The 24,180-nt window shown below is 36.7% G+C and overlaps 2 protein-coding genes across 2 annotated transcripts in view; one reads left to right on the forward strand and one right to left on the reverse strand.

Annotated features, from left to right (window-relative positions):
- LOC139141896 (24-hydroxycholesterol 7-alpha-hydroxylase-like) lies at nucleotides 1–13,888 on the forward strand. Its single transcript, XM_070711654.1, has 10 exons — nucleotides 1–349; nucleotides 2,248–2,383; nucleotides 3,459–3,783; nucleotides 4,362–4,455; nucleotides 4,761–4,856; nucleotides 7,644–7,865; nucleotides 8,813–8,908; nucleotides 9,605–9,693; nucleotides 10,526–10,613; nucleotides 11,195–13,888. Exons 1-10 carry the CDS (start codon nucleotides 128–130, stop codon nucleotides 11,264–11,266), a joined length of 1,440 nt encoding a protein of 479 aa, XP_070567755.1. The 5' UTR covers nucleotides 1–127; the 3' UTR covers nucleotides 11,267–13,888.
- The window catches only part of LOC139141898 (uncharacterized), an 11,402-nt gene continuing 1,095 nt past the window's right edge, over nucleotides 13,874–24,180 (reverse strand). Inside the window, exons 2-3 of the mRNA XM_070711656.1 lie at nucleotides 22,180–23,043; nucleotides 13,874–16,427 (exon numbers count right to left, since the gene is read on the reverse strand). Coding sequence (XP_070567757.1) covers nucleotides 16,277–16,427; nucleotides 22,180–23,043 — 1,015 coding nt within the window. The 3' untranslated portion in view covers nucleotides 13,874–16,276. The remainder of the gene's footprint in view (nucleotides 16,428–22,179; nucleotides 23,044–24,180) is intronic.

Raw genomic sequence — 24,180 nt, forward strand, 5'->3', positions numbered from 1 at the left:
ACGTGCCGCGCCCGGCAAGATCCGGAGTTCCCTTTGCCTCGTTTTCGTAACTGCCTGAGACGTGACGTCACACAGCTGCAGCACAGTGCATACAGCGGGACAGTGCAGTGCGGCGGTGCAGTGATGTATGATGGCGACCTCAATATCGGATGAGAACACGACCAATTATCTGTCTCACTGCTCGGTACCATGGGTGCTTGTAGTTCTCGCTGTCATCTCGGCGTGGCATCTACTGCGGCGAAAGCAATCTGATTTGCCTCCAGCGATATCAGGTTGGATTCCATGGCTTGGTTGTGCAATAGAGCTCGGCAAAGCTCCGCTGGATTTCATCAAACAATGCAAGACGAAGGTGTGTACCGTACGTGTGAACTCCATCGGGGACAAAGGTCATATTTGTATGACGATTAGCTGTTTGTGGGTTTGACAGGGCAGACTATACGACTGAAAGAATATATTGTAGTTAGAAAGTTTATCACCGCAACTCCCCAGAACTCTTCAAGTAGAGTTGCACGGTTATGAAACTGCAGCAAGAGGCACAGCTAGGAGCTTGGCACGTCGCTTCGCGAAGACCCTATGAATGATAACAACAACTTGTTGAATGCTTCGCAAAGCGACGAGCCAATTGAGCGCCTGTGCCGTGAGGGGTGGGGGTGTGAGGCTGAGCATAGTTTCAGCTCCATGGGCTGAGCATGGCAGGACTGTGTGATGCCTGGCAGAACTCTGAGGAACTGAAGTCTGCCCTTCGTGTATGTTGAGATAGCTGCAATCACAGGCACTCGACTCTGGAAGCGAAATCATCACTATTATGCAACCACTTGTTGCATCAGTGACGATTTCGCTTGCATTGAGTCGAGTGCCTGTGGCTGCAATAATTGTAGTCCTCGGACAGTGCCCTGGTTTCTTCTGCAGCTATTATGTTGAGGGTGTTCAGCTGTTCAGGTTTCTATGCCACCTTTGAGTTTCTACTCGCACTGCCAGTAACCATGGAGGTACAGTGGTACCTCCATGGCGAACCCAACAGTCAAATACTTTCGAAATTGATGTAAGCCAATAACATTTAATACCAACATTTGTATGGAAAATGTACGCATACATTTTGGTAGATTATTTTACAGATCCTTTCTAAATTTGACTGATTTATCATTGATACTTAACATCTAGTTCCAGTATCTGTGAACTATACAAGTTCATGTATGACAGGATGACCTCCATGACATGAGTGCATGCAGTAATCTCACTGTGTAGATTGTCCTCTCTGTTAAGGCGGGAGGATGCTGAGGGTAATTTCCAAAAATCAATCAAAATGCAAAGTTTTCATGGTTTTCTTTGCATAATAAAGATTTACAGAATCAGACGCAGGTTTGTCGCGCTATTGATCAGTGACGTCACACATATACAAATTTTCAGAGTTCTATTTGAAAATGTTCAGCTCCTACAAAATTGCACCAAATTTTCCAAAATTTCCGAATGTAACACATGAGATATCTCTTTAGAGCCCCTAGCATGGATTAGGTTATCTGTTCAGGTAAAAACAATTTTTGAACAGGAAAATATCTACTGTGTCATTTTGTGAAATTTTGAAGGGTTTTACGGCGATATCTCACAAACTGTCCAGAATTTTTAGAAACGCATGCTTAGGTATCTATATTCTCATCTATGACTTCAATAATCCAACATAAAAATCAGCTAAAGTGGTTTACAATTGAGAGAGTCGAAAGATTTTGAGCATTTTCAAAATACCAGGAGTCAAAAATCCATAGAAAACAACGGAATGGTAAGATTTTGCACATGCAAAAGTGCGCGTTTGGAACATTGCCAGCGATAGCAACCAACGTGCGCTTTGAATCCTTCAGTATTGCCTTAATAGGACATAGTATGACAGCTAAATTCCAAAGTATCATGCCCATCGGTCATTTTACTGTACAATCCTAGGTTTTTCATCATAACAAATTTCAATATGAAAATTTATCATCCTAAAAGAGGAAATAAATTCTCACATTTTGTTGTTACTGATTTTGTTGTTCATTTCACCACATCGAAGAGAAGTCATTTTCAAATTGCTCTGTATCTTTTCTAGGTATCAATGCCCTTTAGGTTTAAAATCACATTCAAACAAAAATTATTAAAAAATATAAGTGTTTACTTAGAAAACAAGAAAGGAGACTGTGAAGAGGAATAACTGGTCATCTTTATGATGACTCTGTAAAATTTGGAAACTGCAGTACTTTTTTCTTCTTTTCATCTTAGCATGGATCAATATTCACCATAGCAACAACAGGTCAAAGGTTGACCTTTGTTACAGAGTTGGAGGACTTCAATCATTTCTTCCAGTCAAGTAGTGTTGATTTTCAGCAAGCAGTTCAAGATGCTGTTAGACACACATGTAAGATACCGTATATTTGTATGCTTATTTATTTATCCTTTTACTGAATATTCCAATTCTTGCCAAAATTATATTTCCTTTAATATCAATATTCACAGCTGCTTTATTTAGTTGACTTTATCCACGGTTATCCTACTCTGGGGTAGAGTAACCGTGCCAAATAATAAATAAAAATTTCCTGACTGATCTCCGCTGCCTACTAAATCGTGTTAAACAAGAACTTCCAGGACTGTGGGCGCACAATAGGGGTGACGCAGCCATTTGCATACACTGGGCGGGAGTTTTTGAATTCTCATAGCATCGCTTTAACCGTATGATAAATTTGAATAATCATGATCGGCATGCAAAGCGGTGTCAAATGGTTCCACAGGGAACACATTTTGGAACATAATACGTTCTCCGACAATAGATGGTACATCTTTTCAGTTTATTTTCGATTCAAGTTTAGTCGCTTTATATTTACAGACATCATTTGCAAGATTAAATGACAACGAACGCCTGAAACATGGCAAAATTATGGGATTCTGGGACCAAACACGGCACGTCTGATCAGTAGCGTGGCTTTTTTACATTTGGATATATTTACGATAATCTGGATTTTATATGGGAAGTTCCTGTTTAAACAGGAACTTCCCTATAAAATCCGGATTATCAGGTATTCAGACTCTCAAACCTACCTCTTGTGGGGTTCGTTCTGGAGCCCCTTGAGGAAGAATTTTTAACTGTCTTAGATTTGTTGAAAATCAAAAAAATTATTTTTCTCCATAGAATTAACACAGGGATGGCTGCCAATTTGAATTCCAAATATCGGTAAATGTTTTGCAATTTGTTTCTCTAGTACAAATGTTTGCACAGTACTCCTGATTTTTATTGTTGATTTTGAAAGAAAATGGTTGAAAGATTCCTCCAGAAAAGTTTGAACAAAAAAAGTTAAGTCTTTCACTTCTGAAGTGCATACTACCTAATGGAAACACTGTTACCAGATGGTACTGCCTCTAATGGCAACAAACTGCGTATCAATCAAATCAGGACTGAGGTGCCATAGCATGTCTTTACCTTGATTTCCAATTTTCAGCAAACATAGGTGAGAAGCACTTTTTCAAAAGCCACACTACCATTCACGATATGATGAAGGGAAGATTGGCGCCGTCCAACCTCCACCTCTACTGTTCAAAGCTTTGTAAAAACTTCAATGCACAATTGAACAAGATGGCAGCCTCCGGTAAGGACGACCTCATGTTCATTGTCAGAAGAATAATGTTCACAGCTGTCGTCAATAATCTATTTGGTGATGACGTCCTTCCAACCACTGATGAGAAAATACAAGAATTGGAAGATAAATTTGTCAAGTATGATGAAGATTTTGAATATGGATCACAGCTACCTGAATTTGTCGTCAAGTAAGTTTCTAATAAATATGTTCTTAAGGTAGAATGTGCCTCAGGGACAGATATTTGGTCTCTCAAACTTTTCCAATTCTTTTCTGATCTACCACTTGTGGGGGTTCATTTTAAAGATCTTGGTGTAAGAAAAAATTTTGCCATGTGTAAGTTTTTCGAAAATCAAAAATTTTACTTTTCTCCATAGAGTTAACACAGGGATGGCAGCCATTTTGAATTTCAAATATCAGTAAATCTTGGATAATTTGTTTCTCAGTACCAAAAATTGCAATGTGACCCCTGATTTTTCTTCTTGATTTTGAAAGCAATTTGATGAAATATTCCTTGAGGAAAGTTTGAGCAAAAGTCTAGGTCTTTCACTTTCGAGGTGCATACTACCTTCAAAGGACACAACCATTTTCTGTGCACACATGAAGACCACTGCACCAGATTTTCTTCATGTAAACAACGTATATAGTATTCTAAGGGATTGTAAATTGTCTTACCACAAGCAATGTGATGTCAATTCTAAAAGTTAGCTGCCACTTTTATCAATGAAGCTTTCTGTTATCAATTCTGTTTTACTGTACCTTCAACAGACCATGGGCAGAATGTAAGCATTGGTTACTGTCACTCTTTGGTGGAGTTATTCAAAAACTGGAAAAAGAATTCCAGAAGCCAGATACTGAACAGGTAGGTACTGGTACCTATTAATGCTTACATAATTTCATTGACTGGTTTTACATCATATGATGTGCTCATTGCAGTTGTGTTGGCTAACTTCAATTGTATTAGTGATGCCAAATTTTGGTGATTGCCACTGTTGTGTCAAATGACTTTCCCACAATCAACAATAAAATATCAAGAAAATAAATTGTGTATACTTCTTGCCCTATACTTTTGTAAGTTCCTGTGTTAATGTGGTTTGATCGCCTTTCTAGTTTTATGTCTGTGCCTTACAGTCTGTGTCTATAATCAACCTTTTTCTCCATTTTCAGACACTTCTAAAATCATTATATGACAATGTGGATCGTGAGGTTGCACCTAACTTCTCACTGTTACTACTCTGGGCATCACAAGCCAATGCTATTCCAGTAAGTAATATATTTTACATATTCATCCTATTGCCACTGTAGTGATTGAGGAAACACATTTTTCCCCCAGATTTTCTCATGACTCTTTTTGAAAACATCTTATCTTTATCATTGATACATTTTCAACCAGAGGTGTCTGTTTTCACATTTTGGGTGTTTTCTGTGCTACCTTGTTAGTGAAACAGACTTTTCTACGTTCCAAGTCTTGTTCGTCTCAGTAACACATCAACACAACAGATATGAAACTGAATATGTTACGTGTTTTACAACAGGTTCATAAATAGTAGTACGCTTCACAGAACAATGAGATATATGTTATCACTATATGTAGCAGGTTTTTTTAAAACTTCGCACAGTACTCTCAGAGTTTAATCATTAATTACAAAACTTTATTTAATATGCAAATGAGCTGTCAATTAACTTGACACTGCTCAATGCTTTATAGGACAATTAGATATCCATCAGATCAACATTTGTAGCACGTTTTATTTAATTTAATGCTGTAATTTTAGAGTAATGTCACTTATTACAAAGTTCATTAAATATGCAAATAAACCCTACATTAACTTGACACTGTTCAATGATTCATAGCACAATTAAATATTTATCAAGTCAATAACTGTGGCACGTTTCACAAAGTTTTAGTGCCGAAATTTCCGAGTTATATACCTAACTACAAAGTTTATTAAATATGCAAATTAACCCTTAATTAACTTTATACTACTAAATGCTTTACAACACAGTTAGATATCTGTCGTATCAGTATGTGCAGCAGTGTTCATCACATTTGATGCAGTTATTTCGGAGTTATATGACTAATTATAAGACTTCATGGAATATGCAAATGAGCTAATTATTAACTTGACACTGCTCAATGCTTCTCAGTACAATTGGATATTTATCAGATCAACATCTGTAGCAAGTTTCATCAAATTTAATGCTTTAATTTTGGAGTAAAATCACTAATTACAAAGTTCATTAAATATGCAAATAAACACTTAATTAACTTCACACAACTAAATACTCTACACCACATTAGATAACTGTCGGATCAGTATCTCCAGCAGATTTCAGCATATTTGGTGCAGTTATTTTGGAGTTATATCACTAATTACTAAACTTCATAAAATATGCAAATGACCTATTTGTTAACTTGACACTGCCAAATGCTTCTCAGTACAATTAGATATTTATCAAAACAATATCTGTACCCAATTTCACTGACTTGGGTGCTGTACTTTCAGAGTTATATACCTAATTACAAAGTTCAATAAATATGCAAATGAACCCTTAATTAATTTCACACTACTAAATGCTTTACACAACAGTTAGATATCTGTCTTATCAGTATCTGCAGCAGATTTCATCACATTTGGTGAAGTTATATCGGAGTTATATGACTAATTACAAACCTTCATAAAATATGCAAATGAGCTATTTATTAACTTGACACTGCCTAATGCTTCTAACTATAATTAGATATACATTAGATCAATATTTGTTGCAAGTATCATCAAGTTTGGTGCAGGAATTTCAGAGTTATCTCACTAATAACAAAAGTTCATTAAATATGCAAATGAGAAGATATTTGACATGACACTCACAGTATCATCATAATGTTCTTAGATTGTCATCTGTGAAAAGTTTCATGAAATTTTGTGCAGTATTTCTTGATATATGTCTACACTGTCATTACCGTCTCCATAGGGAAACCATTGTACGGAAAAAAACGATATTGCATAACTTCATTAATATGCAAGCCACACTAACCAAAATCTAATCAGTTCTTGCAAGTAGCACATGGTACCTGTGTACCAAATCTGACTTGAATCCGTTCAGGCGTTTTTGAGTTATCGTGTAAACAGACAGACAGACAGACAGACAGACACACACACACACTAACACACACACACACACACACACACACGGACAGACAGACAGACATCGCTATGACAATAGCCCACGTGTTTACACACGTGAGCTAAAAAATAGGTCAGGTAAAGCAAATGTGAACTGTCAAGAAGTAAATGCTCCTTGTTCAAGTGCAGTGTTTAGGCATTGTACCTTGACCTTGAAATGATTCTGTTAAAGGTACCATGGCATGATGTGACTACTTTGTATTACAATATCAGAAGCTCAGACAATATTCATACCTACAGGAGGGCTTTCTCTCGACTGCGTAATTGCGCAAATTGCACATTTCAAGCTATATTGTCTGCCCTGCAAAAGTTACTGACAGTGCAGAAATCGCACAAAAATCATAGCAAGCAAAGACGTCCATACATCATGACGGTGACCCAACACTGCCCCCTGAGATGGCAAGTCTGCCCCCTCATGTTGATGCATGGGGTACAAAGTGCCCCTTTCAGAGAAAACACTGCTACATGAATAAAGATATGGAAAGGTTGTGGGACACAGTACCAAATACCTCACTTGGCCCACTAATCTACCAGGTTGATTCTAATGTTGTGTACAAGTCGTAGTTTCATAAAGGCAATGTTAAAGATAGTATGGTGTGTGCATTGGTCCTTCAAAGTGACTATGGTAAAGATTTCAGAAATAAGCGCTGCTACGAAAACATCTACAGTATGTGGGCATTACGGGTAATAACTTACTTCACAAATATGTTCAAGTATGTCAACATTATTCTTGCTTTTTTTTGAATCTATTACCAACTAAGTAAATAATTGATGAAATTTGTAATATCTAGCAAAGACATCAGCTGTATGTTCTCATCATTAATGCTATTCACTGTCATCAAAAATTTCATTTGACTCTTTTTCACAGATCACTTTCTGGACTTTAGCTTTTATATTCTCTGACAAAGAAGTGTTAAAGTCTCTGGGTGATGAGATAGAGAGTGCGGTAGGTGACAGAGAAGGAGACTTGGATGTCACTGAGGAAGATTTGAGGAAAATGCCAGGAGTGAAAAGGGCGGTCCTGGAGGCAATCAGATTGCGGTCTCCGGGTGTCATCACCCGTAGGGTTGTAAAACCATTTAAAATAAGGGTAATTCCATTTTTTATCTGTTCATCCCTATTTCCTGTGAACAGTTCCACAATTATCATTGATAACAATAGGTTGAGGCAAAACCACTGTGGTTAGAGGGTTATTATACCTGAATATTAAGGTAGTAAGGACCCCAAAATTGAAAGACATAATAAAAGTTGGCTCAGACTCTCTGTAAGGTAACATTAAATTTCCTCTCAAAATCGAGAATAAAAATCAGGGTTCACCTTGTGACATTTTGTTATAGCGAAACAAATTACCCACTATTTATCAACACTTGAAATTCATAATGGCTGCCATCTCTGCGTTTACTTTGTGGGGGAAAAATAAAATATTTCATGTTCACAAAAATTAACTGGATAAAACTTTTAGTCCATGAGCTTCAAAATGAATCCCTGCTAGTGGGTGACAAAATATTTGTAAAAGGTTCAGAGTCAGAATATCTATCCCAAGGCACATACCGCTACTAGTCAGCTTTACCGGTAGTCTTAATTTTGCCTGTGAAAGAGATTCATAACAGTTGGTGGTAAACCTTTGTCAAGGTATGGAGTCTCATTTTTTCAAAGTAAACAAAGTACAAGTGATGTCATCTATACCAGCAGAATTTCATTGTTGTTTGACAATCAGTTATTCTTACCTTGTTACAGTACATATGACAACACAATTTTGATTGTGAACTGATCATGTGAATATGACCAAATACTTATATCTGATGTTTTATCATGCTGATTTGATCAGAGAGAAACTCCTTGATGAAGCCTTCTAACTTGTGATGTTTCAACGTGATGTTCAAAATGTCCAACATGCTTCGCTTGATGCAACAAGTGTGTGGGATTTTAATGTTTTGCACTCCATATGGTGCATCTATTCAGCTTTACATCCCAATAACTCAGAAACTTAATTGAAACCGTGTTTGGTGTATTGATTTTTAAATATTTTCATTCCAGGAGTACACCATCCCTGCTGGAGACCTTTTAATGTTGTCACCTTACTGGGCTCATCGCAATGTGACCCTCTTTCCAGACCCTGAGAAATTCAACCCAGTAAGTAAAGTCTACCAGTTTATCTTAAAGGCTGAACGACATCATTTGGCATAATTATATTATTTCATTTCATGAAATATATGATATTTGCTTGCCAAAGAAAGATTGAGTAATCTATTATTTTCAGAGCACTGTTGTTGTTTATTTTGTTGCATGATGAAATCTACCAGTGACATCATTACTTTTAAAGTTTTATCACTATCATAATTTGATATACAACTTTGTTTGTGAATGTGCCCAAATTATTTCAGGTAGTACATGCCTCGAAACTGAATCAGGAAGACTTAAACTTTTGGTCAAACTTTCAGAAAGGAAACTTTAAGCCATTCCCCCGGAAATCATGCAAAATTTAGTCCACTGGTAGATAAGGAAACAAGGCAACAGGTTACGATACTTGGAATTCAAAGTGGCCACGATCCCTTTGTTAACCCTGTATTGACAAAGCCTTGATATTCACTAAAATAGCTGATGAAAACCTTTATTTATACATGACATCCATGAGCTTCAAAATGAGCCCCTACAAGTTGTAGACCAAAAGAGTATTGTAAAAGTTTGAGAGTCAGAATATCTGTCCTCACGGAGCATACCATATTATCATATCAAACTATTTGATCAATGGGAATGGTAAGACAATGTGCTTTAAAGTCAAGAATCCTGGTGAATTTTCATTCTTATACAAATTCAATATTCTTCTAGGACCGTTGGTTGAAAGCAGATTTAGAGAAAAATGTGTTCTTAGATGGCTTTGTTGCATTTGGTGGAGGAAGATACCAGTGTCCTGGCAGGTAAAAATTGGTTAAAAAATCTGCAATTTGTTGCTGAAATGTAGACAGGAGTGTCTGAAAAAGTTATCAATTCTGTCTCATCCTTTCTGAAGGAAAGACAGTGATTGTAACCACAGACTTATTTGGACTCTCGCAGCCCCATGGTTGACTACGCACTATGACTGGTGAAACCTGGCTCAGCAAAAGCCGGCTCAGCAAACTGCTGTACCTAGTGGCTATGCCAGCTTACTGGGCCAGGCGTCATCATCTAAAGACCATTGCCAGTGAGGGACTGTGAGAGTGTCTAGGACCATTTGTCCTTGCAAATTCCTGTACCATGTCAGCATAGCACGAAAGAGTCCATGCAAATGTTTTTACCAAGTAGTGATAAAGAAATTGCCAGATTGATGATGACTGTTAATCATGGCAATTGACACCAATATCAGTACAGTATGACAAGAAGTTGTGTAGTAAAAGCAGGGTAAACAGGATTCACATGTATCTAAGTGACTGTCTCATCCTCCTCAGTACCTTGATTGATCATTGGCCAAACAGCTTTGAAATCATATATATCAAAAGGATTGGTGAAGTAAGTAATGAAAAGAAATGAGGAATCGTGTTCTCATGTGATTTTAAACTCTCACACCCTCTTACTGGCTATGCCTATGCTCTGTAGTTTGTGTAACCTGGATGAGTTAGCTTGCTGGCTGTGCAAGATTGCTGAACCTGTTGTTCAGCTTGCACTGTATTCAGGCTACACAAGAATTTCAGTATGTACATGTATATCCAGTGAGGGGCTGTGAGAGAGTCTAGTTAATTTTTGAATCATCACTGATTTCCCTATCTTTTACAGGTGGTTCGCATTGATGGAGATCCAAATGTTAGTTGTCCTGTTGCTACGAAACTTTGATATGAAGTTACTTGGTCCAGTACCAAAAGAGGTAGGAGGTTTAGATCAAATTTGGTGGAATATTGTTCAAAAACACTTACTTCAATATGGATATAAAGAGACATACTTTGGTAGCAAGATGTGTTGGATGAGGTTTGGGATAATGAATTATCAGGAGAATATATATCAGATATGTGAACTTGTAGTAACTCAAAGCACCCTTCTCACCAAAGAAGAATTAATTTTGGCTTGGTTTTTGCTTATTCTGTATTACACATACAATGTAAAGAGCCAGTTTTACGTGGCGCTGTACCTGAGGTGACATTCACCAACTTATACATGGCAGATTAAATTATTTCATTTGTGGTGCATGTGCAATAACCTAATTTACAATCAGAATGACGTGTAGTTCAAAATGCTCTTTGCAATGGTAGTTTGTCAACCATGGGAAAAATCTTAAAAAAGTTCCCAGCTGGCATACCCTAGTTGGGTACGTAGGATCATAAGAACTCTGCCTTTTCAGTGGACTGTCTGTATGGAAAGCCAAAAATAATGTTAACACTGTTTGAATGAAGATATGCAATCTAATAAAGTGAAAGTGATCACTGAATTGATTTCATTGGTCTATTTCAGAGTTCTCTTCATCTTGTTGGTACTCAGCAGCCAGCCACCAAGTGTCATGTTGAATTTACGAAAGTCAAGTAAACGTGATTTTGACAGGACCAAACACAAGCAATGCAGTAACTGACTAAATGATATTACAACTGTAAAGAAACTTTTATGTATACACAATGCAATTAGTTCATAAAGTTTGAAAATATTATTTTGATTGATAGCTCTTTATGAATAGTCCATGTGAATTTCATCATGGCATGATTTCTCTATGCAAGATTTTTAAGTGCAGCGCTAGCACTGTCCTTCTTCAGTTTAAAGTGATTTTAATATTTTGTAATACTGTATAATATTTTAGAGTTCATCATGATTAGTTTATGAAAGCATAGGGACCTTCATAGACTTGTAGTTAGGGAGGGGGAATGGTCAAAAACAGAAAACAAATTTTCAAAGCAAAAAGTTAGGAAAAAATCTTCAGACTAGTTTGCAAAATAAAAAAAATAAAATCAGAGTGCATAAAATTATAAATCTGACAATTTACTGAGAAAAAAAATGAGCACATCACAACTCACCTTTACAAAAAATTTCAAAAATTTACAATTGTATAAAAAATATTCACAATCTCATTGTGACCACCGCCCACCTCCCAAGATCTAATGGTCTGTCCCTTATACCAGTACATGTGCAATTTACTGTACATGTTTTGCAGCCATTAGACAGATGTCAAGAATACATCATTATAGTTACTGGAAGAGGGTAACCTTGGAATAACTATAGTAAATCTGCTTGAAACTAACATATTACCTCATTACTGAACAAAATCAAAGAGTTGCCATGACTTTCCATTATCTTGGAATAATATTTGTAAAATACTGTTTGTGGAATCTTTACAGGAATTTGTCCTGTTTTTTAATGTTGTTCAATGTGTATAGAATCAATGTGATATTATTTAATCAAGATGATATCAAATTTGGAACTACAGAACTACATTTCAGTAATAAAACATGCAATGATTACAACAGTGAATGGATGGAGTACATGAAAACACACAAATAAAGAATTGCAGCTACTCTCCTGAAAGTTATAAGGTACTTGACAAATTTTCTAATTTTTGCACCTTTTGTTTATCAAGATTGATGTCAAATCTGAAATTTTCAGGGATTTTACTGGCAGAATATTTAACATTTTCCAAATGGAAATAATTGTTCTTTCGTTGTGTCTAAGAATGTTGTTCCTCAAACATTATAACATGATTCTTTTGGTCAACATGTCTTATAGAGTACAAGTGTGAAAGATTGTCATTTATCATTCTTATATTCAGTGTGAGTAATATCCTTACACCATGTCATTTGTTTGCATCTGACATTTCACAAGGTACCTCAGATCCTTGACACTTACACATCTATGGCAGGGACACATAAATCTATAACGACTGGATGATAGTTTTAAGATTTTTCCAGGAATTTCTGCAAATCATTTTCTACTTTTATTCATGAGTTTTGTAAATTACTGTTAATTTTATGATGATAAACCTATCCCAAATTTATCTGTATGTAAATATAATATATAAATTTATAATTTTAACCAAGTATGGATCTTATACATTTTGATCACACCTTGATTTGTCTCATTCTAGCCAGTGAACGAAAGTGGTTTAACAAAGTGTGTTGTAAATTTTGATCAATACTTTCTAAACTTAAAAAGTGGTGTCTATGGATGAACATGAAGCCTGTAACTAACTGTGCAAGCACTCATTTATCGTTTGGACAAATTGTACCATGCTACTGTGTCCGTCCATGAATTTTACAGAGTCACTCAGGCACCACACCTTTGTGTTTTTCGCGCCACACTTTTGTGTTTATCTAGTCTATACATGGCAAAAGAGATGTGCTTGTCTTGTTAATTTTTAATTTTAGGCAATACTACTTTGGTTGCACCGTTGTTGCCCCCCCACTGTGAAATCAATGATACATGCAACTGAATTCATAAGTCCAGTGAAATTGGGCTATCAATGAGTGTCTTTAAGGAATACAGTTGTTGGAACTGTGCTCAAAGGTTATATCGGACCCATACAAAATGTGAACACTCTAAGATTGTGACTGATGGACGTTAAAACATGTCTATCATAATCTACATCATATAATTTAAATGTTGCAGCTATGATGATGAGGTGCATCTAGATATTGTGCACGAAATACATTGTTTGTAAACAAGAAACTCGCACAGGCGCAGTTCTGACAACGGTTTCCCTTGAAAGGACAGTGGAATCCAAGAATTTGCCTCAGCTTATTGTTTCCCTGGGGTTCACAATCAAAATGGCCACCTATCTGTGTGAGAAAATCATTGAGCCAAGTCAGACCATAAAGAAATGATGTTTCTATTGATATATGGTACAAGACAGTCAAAACTGATACCACCACTCTCAACATGTAGTCATTTCAACTTAACCCTTTGAGTGCCACAGTCAATCTTTGTCGCCTTTGTAAAATATACCCCTGTCAATTTTCTCATATTTTTGCCAAAATTTTGGTAAAAAAAAACTAGCCAATGAAAGGTGATGTCCATTTGGTCCAAAATTATAAAAAAATGCAGAAAAAATCCATAAAAATATGCAAAATGTTGCAGTAAAATTTTGGCGGGAAATATTACAGCACTCAAAGGGTTAATGGACAAGCCAATGGAATCCTTTATGTGTTGAAAAAAAATTAGTACTTTTTATTTTGAATCATTACTTCTCACAATCTCTAGATTGTTTACAGAATGAAATATTTACAAATGAAAATATGAGTGAATTTTGTTATTTGTACAATTGAAAAAACCTTTCTGATTGGTGAAATGGGTTGCTGTCAGCAGCATGAATAAATAATAAATTCTAATATTCCTAATAAGAAATCATGATGATTGAGTACATTTCTGTTAGAGACTTAGCTTATACAGTACTCTAGTTTCAATTCTGTCAAAGATAATTATTAATAAAATATTTCAGTCAGTTTTGGATACCGTTTGTAACTACATGTATAAGATGTTGTGCAAACTATACATTCCTCATCAGGAAAAGATATTGCTGAAGACTGATTGCAAGTATTGTCTGTCATTGAACCCTGCAGGTATAAGATTATATTGACAATAAAAAACAAAGCAAGAAAAAACAAAGCAAGTATTAAATACACGTGTATGCTCATTTCTTTTAAAGCTACATTAACTCTATATCACTTATGATTATTTTTGTTCTAGCATTCCCAAATCATGTTGGAACTCCCTGTATTTGCCAGCTTAGCTGGTATGTGTGTGGTATGTCAATATTATGTTATAGCTTTGTCAATACCAGTGAATTTTGTGATGTCATTCCCTCAGATTATTACTGATAATGTATCGGATCATCCAGGATTGTGGCCCAAGATGTTTTCTTCATCTACCGTACCACTTCACTGGCATTGCCAAAACTATAAAATAATAGCAAATAATGTGTCCCCTCCTGGCCCATAATGGACTCGATCAAACTTTCACTCCGTAATGTACTCGACTTCACCTCGTCCATCAAGTCATGCAAAGTTTGCTTTCATCCATTGTACTGGTCGGCCTGGAGGGGTACATTATTGCTAACTTATTGTTGATGACCAAATTTTAGTTCTGACTAGAATTTATTTGTCAACAATAACATTTGTATATATTGTACATAATCCATTGTTTGCAAGGGTAATGTTTTGTGTTGCAATATACCTTTCTGAGGAGAAAAAGGCGAAACTGGTTTGCTGGAACAAAAATAATAAAAGTATTTGGAAAAGTTACAGCTGTTTGCTTGTAAAGTGATTTACTGTTCATTGGGCAAATCCCTACTCACAATACCAGTACTGGTAGTTTGTACACAAAAATATGCAATATTTTCACAGTCATCTACAGTAGCCAAGGATAGGGGTTTAGGAGTACCCTACAGTCATAGTGGTTTTGCCTGCAAACAACAATGTCTCAAACATTGAGTCTAATAATATCAAGACAAGAACACTATATAAGTATTAATGGTACTATCATATGAATATACACATAAATAGACCATTTCCTGTCTGACGGAGAGAAACAAGAACATGACACACGGACGGACCAAAATACACTGTAACTGTTTAGTGAACTTGACATTGGTGAATCATCTGGTCTAAAATTCAGCTCCCCAAGCCCTAGAGCTGTAGGAACAACTCTCTCCACACAAGCTGACACCCTACTTTTCACATACATAGAAAGATCCAATGAGCAATCATAAACAAATTGTGGATGCTTTTATTTTGAGGGAAGGGGAACAAGTAAATTACTGAAACTCTGAACAGAAAAGCAATAGCAACACGTTCAAAAACATCTGAGTTGTCATCCTAAATATGTGCTACAAACTCAGTAGTAAAGTTTTATATCTTTGGTTTTGTCATATCCCTTTCACCCCTCCATGCCCTGTATAGAAGTCCAACCAGCAAACTGAAAACTGTGGTGTTGGTTGAAACCATAGTCTGGAGGTTAAGGGAGTCAATAATTTCGGCACACAATAAAGATGATACAAAGTACATATGAAAATAATAAGAGAGTTCTCAATTCCAATCTTCAATACAAATAACTTTCTATCCAAACAATGAAAATTTTAGTCAAATGTTCATAAAGTGCAATGATTGGATGAGATGGACACTACTGATTAACTCTGTGCCCGTCTTACTCTGTGATAACATTTCAAAGTTCATCACAAATTATAGCTTTCTAAATAATTCTACAGGAAAATACAAAGCAAATTTACCTCATGATTACTAAGTCTACACAATTAACAATAATTGCATGTTATAAGTACGTGGCTGTTTCCAAACCATACCAACCCTACATCACGTAATTTTCTAACAATTTCCTCGTTTTGAAACCCTGAAAGTCTTCCATACAAATGATTGCCCATGCTATTTATGACATTGGTATGATGTTAAAAGTTTGTAAATAACTTTTTAGGTGTGGTTTGTAAAGCTGGTTTGGTCATAAACTGGTTCCTCTGCACTAACATTCCATCGTCAGGGCATTGTACATTTGGCAACCATGCATCATGAATTTCTCAATCACATACGGTACAACTGGTTAGGAGCACTATTGGTAGACTGCTGATCGGGAAAATTCTCTTGAAGCTCTGAGTAAGTCATTTCTGTAATCAAACAATTCCTGCCATTCATCTTTCTTCTTCAGCAATTCATTGTTCTTCTTGGCTTCGTAATGGAACTGTGGTCCTTTAATCTCATACCTGCAAATCATTAGAAACAGCAATTAATCACTTGACTACCACAATGTGGTAAAATTGCTGTAACAATACACACTGTGTGCTAATTAAGCAATAAACCATACCCAGTGATTGTTTACCACTGTACAATATTTTGACCACTTCCACACAAGTGTTCGAGTGATAATGATGCATATGTGGAGATAACTGGTCAAAGTGTAGTAGTATACCCGTTGCTGAGAGGTGGTTTATTGATATTCCATCATATTATTACATTGACATTCTGGCGTGAAACATCAAAACAGGGTTTTTATCTCTTGCTGAGAGCTAATGCCTGTTCCAACTGTGCTATATATACAATGTAGCATGGTTATTTTCATGTCTCGACCGATGAGATAGTAGTATTTGTACCATTAATACACTGGTATAAGATAAATATAGGATCTCACTCACTGTCTGGAACTTTCCAGCACTCAAGGTACACAGTTATTCATATTATGGAACTGGAATTTTCCAGCATTCAAAGGATTACATCTAATATTCATCACTTGAGGGCGCTCTCCAAGATGGTCTCGAAACTTGTACATATTTGACATACGGTAAAGATGTCATCAGTTGCCATGACAACAAAGTTGTTAACAGCAGACATGATGGGAAGTTGCTTTGTGCATAGTTTCATGTCTAACAAGGGTTGCTAGCCTAGCTTTGTTGGCAACAAAATCTTTTTTTGAGCTGTTGCCAAAATATTTCTAGGTGTGTCAAGTTGAGTATGCATGTTTCATTTGGGATTTTCAACCACTGGTATATCGATGCAACCACTCCTCATCATAAAAGTCAACCCTTGCAATACAAAACTATAGGGTTGTAAATTCTTTTTTGATTTCAAGGTAGAAAGCACCTTGGGGACATTATTTGGGCTCTGAAATATTTTCAATTTTTCTGCTACACCACTGGTTGGGGCTCGTTTTGAAGCTCTTGGTGTACGAAAAAATTTCACCATCTTAGTTTTTCTAGTTTTCTGCATAAAGTTAGCACACAGGACTGAGGTGCCAGTCATATTGAATTTCAAATATTGGTAAATGTTAGTTAATTTCTTACTCCAGTACCAAAGTTTGCACAGTGACCCCTGATCTTTTTTTTTTTAATTAGTGAGAGACGGGTAGACAGGTCCAGTAGCTGTAACTCTTGAAATTTGTTTACCTGAAAAAGGCTTTCTATTTTCTCGGGTTTTCTTTAAATTCTACAAATTTAAAGGATATAGTCTTTTACTTCTGAAAAATTGGACAAGTAAATTTAAATTTTAACCTTTATTTTGATTTCCCACCATTTTTAAAAACTGGTAACATACAAAGAAAACAAGTCATTGACAATGACATAGTCCCCACTTGTAATAGGAGTATTAGTCTTGATGGGGCAGGGAAATGAGGTCATTAAGAAGTATCACTGGAGTGTATATGTTCAGATCTATGGACACATAGGTCTATGTCATTGTTCCCAATTTGAAACAAGGGGCATGTCTAAGTATCACTGGAGTGTATATGTTTGGTTATGGTTCTAAATCGGGAAAAAAGATCAGACCTCTAGCTGTATTGGCCAGCCAAGAAATACATATGTGTATAATAAATGAGGTACAAGATGTGACATCTTAAGGTCTATTATCCTATCAAAATTGAAGCGTAAAGAACTTGTGGTTACTGAGTTATGCATATATATGCATATTCAAGGTCAAAGGTCATCAAGGTCACAAGACATTTTGAAAAAAAAACCATTGTATTGCTAATTAATCCATATATGCCAAAATTCAGACCTCTAGCTCTATTGGCTTGCCCACAATTATATATGGGCATAATTAACGAGGTAAAGCATGTGTTGTCATAAGGTCTCCCATCCTACTAAATATAAAGGACATAGCACTTGTGGTTACTTATTTATTGACATAATCGTGTATTTTAGGTAAAAGGTTATCGAGGTCACATGACATTTTGTCAAAAAATTTCTATCCTATAGTCTATCCCTATATACTAAAAATCATACATTTAACTCTATTGGCTTGCTCAAAATTAGATATGCACATAATTAATGAGGTACAATATGTGGCGTCATAAGGTGTCCCATCATACCAATATGAAGGGTGTAGCACTTGTGGTTCCTGAGTTATGGACAAATATGTATATTTGAGGTCAAAGGTCACCGAGGTCATGTGACATTTTGTCAAAAAAATTGTATTGCTAAGTTATCCCTACATTCCAAAAATCAGACCTCTAGCTCTATTGGCTCGCTCAAAATTAGATATGCGCATAACTAATGAGTAACAATATGTGGCGTCATAAGGTGTCCCATCATACCAAATATGAAGGGTGTAGCACTTGTGGTTACTGAGTTATGGACAAATATGTATATTTGAGGTCAAAGGTCACCGAGGTCACATGACATTTTGTCAAAAAAATTGTATTGCTAAGTTATCCCTATATACCAAAAATCAGACCTCTAGCTCTATTGGCTCGCTCAAAATTAGATATGCACATAATTAATGAGGTACAATATGTGGCGTCATAAGGTTTCCCATCATACCAAATATGAAGGGTGTAGCACTTGTGGTTACTGAGTTATGGACAAATATGTATATTGAGGTCAAAGGTCGTTGAGGTCACATGACATTTTTAAAAAATAATTGTATTGCTAAGTTATCCCCATATACCAAAAAATCAGACCTCTGGCTCTATTGGCTCGCTCAAAATTAGATATGCGCATAATTAATGAGGTACAATATGTGGCGTCATAAGGGGCAACATCAAAAGTTCAATATAATAAATCTAACTTAATTGCTTAAGTTTGGCCTCAGACCCCCCACCCCCCCTTCTAACTTAACTGACCTAAAATTGAAAAACATTGCGGACTCATACCCTGTACTAATTCTTTCAAACGACGTACCAATGTACCATTGAATTAAATAAAAATTGAAAACCATTATAAAGTAACAAAAATACAGGTGACTGGATCGGTTATAGCGTACAAAAACAACCTTGAAATTGTAAAATTTGCCAAAAAGACGTTAAATCGTTTTTGACTGCACAGAAATTAATTTGGCCAAAAACCCCCCACCCCCAAACTTAAGCAATTAAGTTTTTTTTCAAACATCGATCTTTTGACGTTGCCCCTAAGGTGTCCCATCATACCAAATATGAAGGTGTAGCACTTGTGGTTACTGAGTTATGCACAAATATGTATATTGAGGTCAAAGGTCATTGAGGTCACGTGACATTTTGTCAAAAAAATTGTATTGCTAAGTTATCCATATATACCAAAAATCAGACCTCTAGCTCTATTGGCTCGCTCAAAATTAGATATGCACATAATTAATGAGGTACAATATGTGGCGTCATAGGGTGTCCCATCATACCATATATGAAAGGTTTAGCACTTGTGGTTACTGAGTTATGGACAAATATGTATATTTGAGGTCAAAGGTCACATGGCACTTTGTCAAAAAATTGTATTGCTAAGTTATCCATATATACCAAAAATCAGACCTCTAGGTCATTTGGCTCGCTCAAAATTAGATATGCGCATAATCAATGAGGTACAATATGTGGCGTCATAGGGTGTCCCATCATACCATATATGAAAGGTTTAGCACTTGTGCTTACTGAGTTATAGACATATATGTATATTTGAGGTCAAAGGTCACCAAGGTCACATTACATTTTTGTCAAAGTGTCTGAGATATCTGCGTAAACGGATGGACTCACGGATGGACTCACGGACGGACATGACCCAATCTATAAGCCCCCTCGACTTTATCTGTGGGCACTAAAAACTGTGTAACTGCATCCTTTTTGCAATATGAATACGATGAGAAACTAAATTTTTATTTTTCTTGGCCTTATACATGGGAGTCTATCGACTGCCTTATACCACAGGCGACCCATTAAGTATTACTGAGTTTTTCACACAGTTTTCTCTATCATTTTCTCTACTTTCTTGGACTTATCAGGGATTTTACGGGTTGGTCAACATCGCGAAAGATAGGAATGGTACCTTTTTCATTAACATCACTATCTTTCCGATGTTGACCAACCTCTGATAAGTCCACGGATTAGCATAATTAGTTGTGTTGACTAATTAATTACAGCATGTGTGTATGAGAGATATACGTACATGTAATGGAGTGTAAATAAATAAAGAGTCGCAGAGGCTAGGTTAGGTTATATAAACCATTTATTTTATTTACTCCGATCAGTCAGAGCATGAAGAAAGGAGAGAAAATGATAGAGAAAACAGTGTGAAAATCTCAGTAATACTTTATGGGTCGCCTGTGCTTATACATGGGAGTCCTATGGGAGGTGAAAACTAAAAAGTCCTCTAACACGGCCAAATTTGATCGCATTGTGAAACAAATCGACGTGCATCTGTATGAGGTAGGGTACTATCCTTGAACCAAGTTTGAACAAAATCGCTCCAGGCGTCTCTGAGATATCTGCGTGAACGGACGACGCACAGACACACGGACGCACACACGGACGCACGGACGGATGCACGGACATGACCAAACCTATAAGTCCCCCGGACGGTGTCCGTGGGGACTAACAAAGCATATGATGTCCCAGTGGAAAACATTCAACACCATGCATTATATTGGACTACTCTGTTGTTTCTGTGAAGATTCTAATGCATATATGCACGACGTAAGTGTTTTTGCTTTATTTGCATGAGGGCGCCATTTTATGTTTGGGCAAACTTTTATTATTTATCTTGCTCAAAATTGCACATGCAATCCCAGTGGATAGTTTATTATACTTGTATAAACACCCCTGGATGAGTACATTCCCACAAACTTGTTTTAGTTTGGAAGTAAAATCACACAAATAATGCTAAAAGATACAGCTATTGGGCCTTTAAAGTCTGTCACTTTTGAGGCGCATACTACATGTACCTTAAACCTTTCACCACCGTGGTTTGAACCAATCCCATTGTCTTCTATGGTAAAATTGAACCTCTAAGAGGGAAATGGAGGTGAAAGGGTGAAGTTTGATCCATTGGTTCGTTCAGCTTTCATGGCAGTAATTTATAGCATCAATTGTTGTAATCAATCCAGAATTTCAAGCATAGTCTTTATGAGTGTGTTGGCACAGATAGGCATGTCATATATACACTTGGCTGAAATGAAAAACAGTATTATTCTGCAATTACTTGGTATCAGTTAGGGGGTTCATTTTAAGTGGCCTTGGGAGTAATCTGAACCGTTAATACTGTCAGCAATTACCTTGCTCAGTTTTAATGTTGATTAATTTTCTGTTCCATTACATCAGAGTCCCTTTTTGAAAACAGCCAGCAGCTGTAACTTTTGATAATTTTTGTCCACTTTTTTGTTATTACAGTTTCTTATTCTTTTCCCTAAAATTTTTGGCCGGGCAACTCAGTCTGTACATGTGTACCCTGCATTGTCATTGTTGACATTGCTGAATTCTGGTCCCGACTAGAATTCAAATGTAAACAATAACATTGCATCATACATGTACATGCATTGATGCTGTGTTGGCAAGCAAGCTGAATTGAAGTCGTTTTTATCATGCTTGTGGGAGTAGAACAAGAACTTGCAGTTGCAAATGCAAAAACAGTGTAAAAAATCATCAACAGTTACAGCTACTGGCCCTTCAAAATAACTACAGGTTAAGCTTCAAACCAAAAAAAACCAAAAAATAGATTTATGGAGATACAAATAGCAGAGACTGTCATGTATCTTGCCATACATTCATGACTCTTTCTGTATACTTACCATTTAGGAGTTGGGCCTCTGATTCTTTCAAGCTCTAACTGACGTTTGACTTCCAGTAACTTTTCCTCTTCCAGCCTCAACTTTTGCATCCGTAGCTTTGCCAGCTCATATTCATACGGTGAAGCAATGATGTCTGACTTCATGAGACTTGGCTCGGCTGCCTTCAGGAAAAGGTAGTCCCTAGAGGCTCGCACTTTTGGGTCGGTCAGACTCATTGCACTTTTTGGCCGCTGTTTTGACCTTGATAATGTGGGTGATTTAGAACCAGTGGGTTTCAGTGACGGTGGAGGACTAAATGTTCTGAACATGTCCTGTGAGCTGTCTGCAAGGGTAACTGGATATGTTTTCTTGGCTTTCTCGTCAAGGAAATTTTCAGATATGATTCTCCTTGCAGAGAGATTGGTACCCAGGGTGCCTGTTTCCCTGTCTGGTTTGTGGACATCATGTATCTCCAACCCAGCACTCTGAAGTGCCGGATACTCACTGCTCTTCGTAAGATGCAGTGGCCTGGTGTACCACTGGCGGTCTTTCTCCCTCTGTGCCTGTCCGATGAGAACATTCTCCTCCTTCAGTTGTTCAATATCATCACCGCCCATCAGCTTTTCGAGCTCCTCTTCGAAATCATCGCGGAAACTATCCTTGGGGTCACCGAGCTCCTTCCGGGAGGAGAAACTCACACTCTTGCCTGAACTTTTGCCGAGGCTTTCATTCATGTTTCCCAGGTTCAAATGGTAGTCTCCACCTCTGGATGATGGCCTTGTGTTTGGTGATCCGTACCTGTCAGGACTGTACAGTGTATTCTGTGATAAGCTCCTTGTTGTTAGAGTTCGTTGAGAGTTGGACAGATAGTCTGGCTCCTTGAACCTGTTGTAAATACAAATTATGTGTAGGGTAATTTCTGCGTTAGAGCAATTACACCTGTAATGTGACATTTGTGTTCCTAGGCATAATATACCAGTATTGGTGTTTTGATAAACATTTGTCAGATAGGTGTCTCCCTATTACCTACCCCAATTAACACACATACAAATACTGATCATGGAACTTTCTTGAAAAACCATCTTGTACATTATGCTAATATCTTGCTATATACAATGTAGGTAAATTAGGCCGTGTCTGTTATAAATTTTCGTGATACTGATTGAACCTGCCTGAATTATTGCATAGACCATGGCTGTACAACGTTTGCTGCTGTCCGTAGCCCTACCAGTCACATCTCAGTAGTCCCTCCATAGAATGACTGTGGTTGGTTGTGTACCCAAACACACCTGACTACACAGCAGACAGAGTGGTACCGGTAGGGCCATAGATTGTAGAAAATTGTTGTCTAATATCTCAGTGCATGTCAAACCAAAACCCACAGATTGCCTACTAGCTTAACCTCAAGCGTTTAAGGCTTGGACATTGGAGTGTATTCTGCCTGACTGTCTATGATTCGTGTTTTGGTTGATGAGGATGGGGACACTGAATCAGGAGCATCTGGACATCTCAGACCTTTACTAGGAAACAGTTGCCCTATTTGGTCCTATTGTAATGACAAAAAATATTTATTGGTTGTTTATAAATAGAGGATTTATATTTCATTTTGAAGCAATAAAAGTGTTACATGAAAATAAGCTTTACATAAATAAAATAAGCTTTTCTCTGATATAAGAAGATAAATATGATAATAATAACAATGATGAAAATATCTAGATATTTCTCAGTGTATATACCGTAGTACGATAATTTAAAAAATATAGTTGGTAGATTTTTCAAGATATGACAACTCTTGCTTTGTTAGTGGAAAATTGAGCTGATTTTGGTATGTTTTATTTGGAGTTTCATTTTGTAGAGGAAGTTGTGTCTTTCAACTTCATATTTTGATAAGACTGACAAAAAAGTGCATTTCATTTTCAATACTATTATTGTTACATTGAGTACAGTATCTTTCAGTAATTGTGGAGTCTGCCTTTTAACAATTGCTAGGTCATGATTACTTATAAGCGTAGCTTGGTGACT

Source organism: Ptychodera flava, chromosome 10, assembly GCF_041260155.1.
Source record: "Ptychodera flava strain L36383 chromosome 10, AS_Pfla_20210202, whole genome shotgun sequence".
NCBI classification, from domain to species: domain Eukaryota; kingdom Metazoa; phylum Hemichordata; class Enteropneusta; family Ptychoderidae; genus Ptychodera; species Ptychodera flava.

Bases quoted from the DNA above. Each gene is read 5' to 3' on its own strand.
- LOC139141896 (XM_070711654.1), top strand. From the start codon at position 128: ATGATGGCGACCTCAATATCGGATGAGAACACGACCAATTATCTGTCT. The intron at 8,909-9,604 runs GTAAGTAAAGTC...ATATTCTTCTAG, and splicing joins ACCCTGAGAAATTCAACCCA to GACCGTTGGTTGAAAGCAGA. The intron at 9,694-10,525 runs GTAAAAATTGGT...TATCTTTTACAG, and splicing joins AGATACCAGTGTCCTGGCAG to GTGGTTCGCATTGATGGAGA.